Below are 5246 nucleotides of genomic sequence, written 5' to 3' on the forward strand. Positions count from 1 at the left end.
TCGAACATGGTATGTTCCATTTTATTTTAACATTTTGCCCTCTGTATCAACAGATGCAACCATCCATGGCTTGAAAAAATATAAAGTCCAAAAAGCAAACTTTGACTGTGCCATTTGGTATAGGGGACACCATTTTGTTATGCCGTTGTCTTCAGTGGAGCTTGAGCTTCCACGGATATTGGTAGCCACAGAGGGCCGTGGAGCCAAACCCCAGTGGATACCAAGGACCCACTGTATTAGCATGATTATTGTGAGAACGGGACTCATGCAGTAAAGTCCTGGTTTCTTTTTGCTCTGAAAAGGACTTTCTCTGGGGACCTGCCTTCCCCTCAATGGTGAACCCAATCCTGATGGATTGAGGAGGCTGATCAGTGCAGTTGGGGTGGCTATGTGCTAGAAATTTCTTGGAGGAGATGGAAGCGAAGGGGCTTTCTGTTTCTGCATCTAACTCTTGCACAGACAAGATGCAATTAATGTCTTCAAGGATTCACAGTGAAGAATTCTCAGGAAGGCGAAGAAGCGAGAAGGTTTTTGTCTCACTTCTCCATGCGCCTGGGTCACTGTGATACCAGTTGCCAGAGCTGTACCAGCACAGACAGAAATAATCGGCCTCATCTTCAACCTGGACGTTGGTGATGGTCAATTGACCCGCGTTCCCAGAAGCAGAAGCCGTAAACCGATCCGGGATCCCCTCTCCTCTGCTGCAGCCATTGCAGTGCACAAAGCGAGGGGTCTCTCCAGGTTTCTGTTGAATCCAGCGAAAATAGCTGTCCCAGCTGCCACTACTCCTAGAACAAGAGAGTTGAATGGTTTGTCCTGGGGAGACCGACACAGAGGCAGCTTGAGTCACTGCTGGCTGCGAACTGACACCTAGAGAGAGAAAAAGAAAATATATATATATACAATTACAACTCTGACTCTTGAGCTCAAGTTTACAACTTGCTGTTCACTTTGCAGTTGCGCCTTATGACTATGGAAAAGGACTCCTCCTCCGCCTTACCAGTGCAATAGTGAAAGAGCATCAAGAACAGCAGGGTCCAGGCCATGGTGAGCTCTCGAAAGGAAGTGGGCTTTCCAAAACAGGCAGATCCCTATCTGGAGTATTCCTTCCTTCCTTTTTAAATTGCACAGGGGGAGCGCATACACCCCTCTTGCGTATTTGCCTCACAATCATTGGCTATGCTTGTTGTGATGTCGTGGTAAAAAAAATGCAACAGAACCTATTTACATATAAGTTAATTGTTTTGATTTTTTTAAAAACGGAGATGCCCTTTGCACAGAATGACAATGGGAAATGGTAGGCTAAGTCACCACGAAGAAGGCTGCTGAGAAAGATGGCCCATAGCTCATGGGGAGAACATAGGATTTTGCCCGACAAAAGGGCCAGGAATAATGCTTGGCATCTCGGGTTAAAAGGATCAAGGTCTCTGAGGTGAGTGAAGAACGTTCTCTGCTCGAGATTATGGAGATCTATAGATTTATTGTGGGTTTTTCGGACTATGTGGCCATGTTCTAGAAGAGTTTATTCCTGACGTTTCACCAGCATCTTTGGCTGGCATCTTCATAGATGCTGGCTAAACGTCAGGAATAAATTCTTCTAGAACATGGACACATAGTCCGAAAAACCCACAGAAATCTATGGATGCCAGCCATGAAAGCCTTCAACTTCACACTATGGATGTCTATTGACACTCAGCCCTGCAGAACTTCACTAGAGGCACAAATACGATCAAGAAGGCCTGTTTCCTGATCAAGACAAGAAACTGGATGGTAAATATGGACTACTCCTTCGATATATGATAGCAGTGGCACAAATACTGTTTGCTCAAACCTGGAAATGGATAGAAGCACTGATGACAGCAGAACAGGGTGTCAAGACTGGAGATCATGCCCAGTTTTCCAAACTGACATGGATTTTGAAGAACAAACCAATCCACAATTTGGGCCAGGAGTGATCCTTGGCATCTCCAGTTAAAAGGATCAGATCTCGGAGGCAGGGAAAGAGCATTCTCAGCTTGAGACTCTAGAGATCTACCAATGCTCAGCCCTGTAAGAACTTCACTAGAGAGACAAATGTGATCAAGGTAACTTCAGATGAATCTAGAAACAACAGGGGGCTTCAGAAAGGCATCATAACCAACCTTTCTGTTACTCTTAAAAGGGTCACACTGGTGAGTTTAAGGTGAATTGGAGGGCCATTTTAACAATACAGGCCACATCTCAGTTACTGAAGATCTCCCATTCTGGAACAAGAAATAGGTCAAACAAGCCAATCTCCATTTAATCTTCCTTACCAGAGTTAGGAATCCCAAAGGAGTATGGACATTAAAATGGTCTCCACCAAAACCCATCTGAATTCACAGGAAAGTAAGAAAACAACAAGAGCCCTCTCTAGTCCATTATTCAGCTCTTGCAGTGGCCCAGAAGTTACCTTTTGGAGGCTAGTAAAGAGGCCAATACCACCCTTTCAATAAGTATCATACATAGTGTTACACAAGAGAAGTGAGATGGAGGGCCTTATACGGGTCCCCAACTGCCATCAATACCTGGACGCTTCACTTCCCTCGCAAGGCGCAGGTGGCAGAATGAGTCTCGGGCATCGGTCATGCGAGTCATTTTCTCAACTCTGGGCAAAGTTAGCCAACATCTCCCCCTAGAAGTGAAACCCAGGACAGCAGCCCTTTTCGCATGCTAAGGCTCAGTCCTGGCATCCCCCATTGAACAGATCCAACTGAACATGGGTAAGCAAGTGCTCCAGATGTTTTCATCACTGAGTGGGTGGTGGAATTGAGCTTTTGAATATCCTGTACCAACTTTTTTCCTTCAACAAATGATTCATATCTGATAGAATCTATGATTCTATGAGAATTTTCCCCACATGCTATTTGTAGTGGGGATTGTGTAGGATTAATTTAAATCATTGTTTTGGTGACTTATTATATTTGTTATATGCTTTTACACACGCACACATATATTTGTTGTTGCTGTGTGCCTTCAAGTAGTGTCCAAGGTATGGTGACCCTAAAGCAACCCTATCTTGGGATTTTCGGGAGCTGAGAAACCCTGAGGAGGAAGAGGGATGATTAAAGCGCTGGGGTGACGCAGATGCTTTGCACAAAGGTCCACCTCCTGAAATCTCAAGTTCAGAAGGTCAGGTTGCAGGGAATAAGGAACCAACCAAGAAATGATGAAGCATATTGAAAACACGATTATGGAAAAGCAGAGAGCAACCGTAAGGCAACCCTATCACTGGGTTTTCTTGGCAAGATCTGTTCAGAGGGGCTTTTGCCTTCCTCTGGGGCTGAGAGACTGCGACTTGCCCAAAGTCACCCAGTGGGTTTCCATGGCTGAGCAGAGATTCAAACTCTCTTCTCCAAAGTCATTGTCCAATGCATAAACCACTATGCCACCTTGCATCTCAGGGATATTTCATATCCTAATACCTTTCAGTGGAAAACACCACTTTGATCTGCAGCTGGAATTCCCTCAGCCTGCTTGTGTTGTTATTTTGGACCAGAGAGAGAGCTGGCTGGGACTGTTGCCCATGCCCAATCAATCAATCAATCAATCAATCAATTTTATTTACGGTCCTCAACCAATACATCTCAAAGATGTATTAGTATTAGCCAGTAAAAACACACTTACAAATATGCTATCACACCTACGGAATATCAGCTAAAATATTAATGTGCATATAGACAGGCAGCATTCCACTGTTGTCTGTGGCTCTTCCATGGAAGAGTGCATGGGAATTGCAGTGCTTAGGGAGGGGGGAGCTTTGGGAATGGCTTCCCCAAAAGCCTGTGCAGCCAAATTCACGGGGCAGGTTAGGCTGCACGTTCCATTCGTCTCACATTTGAAGGATGGGATGTAGGAGTCTCTGATGTCAAGGGGGTCGTGACTCTACTCCGGGTTTTCCTTCGTGTATTAAAGGAGCTTATCTAACATGCAGCATTTACTTTGTGATTGGTCTTCAAAGGCCTAGATAACTCCTTTAAAGTTCTGAGTCCAATGTGGAGCCAATTCACCACCATCAGAGTAGCCCACCGCTCCTGCTTTGAAGTCCTGCAACCTCCCAAACTGTTCCCAAATCTGAGAACATCTTTTCCCACCCAGAAAATCAGAGAACAATAACCAGACAATGATGTCGGAATCAGACTTTCTCCTGAAAACACACACAAACACACAGGCTCTTCAGTGACTCTGATTCCTCCATTCATGGATGAAAGAGGGGTAGTTTTTGTCTCAGTTCCCCATCAGATTTCGCCACTGTGAAACACATTGCTATGCCAACAACCACAGTAATACTCTCCCTCATCTTCTGTCTGGACGTTGGTGATGGTTAAATAGCCAGTGCTCCCAGAGGCAGAAGCCGTGAACCGATCCTGGATCCCTTCTCCCCTGTTGCTGCAGCCATTACAGTGGACAAAGCGAGGGGCCTGGCCAGGTTTCTGCTGATACCAAAGGACAGTACCGCTCCAGCTGCTGCTGCTGCTTTTACTGCAGGAGAGTTTGACCATTTGACTCGGGGCCACAGACTCAGAGGCAGGTTGGGTCAACGTTGCTTGTGAATTGACACCTTGACAATAAAAAAGCAAAGAAGTTCAAATTAAGATGGACACTTTGTGTTCAGATATCACAAAAGAATCATGCTCCCATGAGACTCACACACTGCACACAGTTTTGATGCCATCCCTGAGGACTACCTAAGGTTAGTTCTTCCTCTCCTTACCTGCCCAGGAATGGAGAAGGGTGAAGAACAACAGAGCCCAGGCCATGGTGAGCTCTCAGAAATGGTTTGGCTTTCTAAAAGATACAGAGAAAGTGGTTTGGAGGGCCTTCCTCCTCCAGGTTTAAAGGACTCAAAGCTGAGGAACGTCCCCTTTATGCAAATCTCTCCTAGACTTATGTCCTCCAATAAAAGTGCCTGCCATGCTTGTTCGAGATGAGGGTTGGTGATGGTAGGATTGCTCACCCCAAAATAAACCCTGATGAAGAAGGACCAAAGTTATGGAATGATGCAAGTGCTTTTCATGAAGGTCCATCTCCTGACATCTCAAGTTGAAAAGATCAGGAAAGACCTTTTTCTGCTTGGGAAATTTGGAGAGCCACCGCCAACCAGAGGAAGAATACGGGACTGACTCAAACCCAACAAAAGGCCATGTCCTATGATTCACTGATGTCAATACCTACAAAGCCGTAGAACCAAAGAATGATAGCATCAAGGGCCATATAGTCCTACCCTC

At 45.4% G+C, this 5246-nt stretch overlaps 1 protein-coding gene across 1 annotated transcript; it reads right to left on the bottom strand.

Annotated features, from left to right (window-relative positions):
• Positions 1–487: 487 nt before the first annotated feature.
• Positions 488–4813, bottom strand: LOC149290029 (uncharacterized). Its single transcript, XM_089490052.1, has 4 exons — positions 4733–4813; positions 4281–4579; positions 1001–1091; positions 488–870 (listed from the first exon to the last, which is right to left on the bottom strand). Exons 1-4 carry the CDS (start codon positions 4776–4778, stop codon positions 488–490), a joined length of 819 nt encoding a protein of 272 aa, XP_089346178.1. The 5' UTR covers positions 4779–4813.
• Between the last annotated feature and the right edge of the window lie 433 nt (positions 4814–5246).

Source organism: Sceloporus occidentalis, unplaced genomic scaffold (assembly GCF_023333645.1).
Source record: "Sceloporus occidentalis isolate IW3139 unplaced genomic scaffold, rSceOcc1.0.p SCAF_41, whole genome shotgun sequence".
Classification (NCBI taxonomy): domain Eukaryota; kingdom Metazoa; phylum Chordata; class Lepidosauria; order Squamata; family Phrynosomatidae; genus Sceloporus; species Sceloporus occidentalis.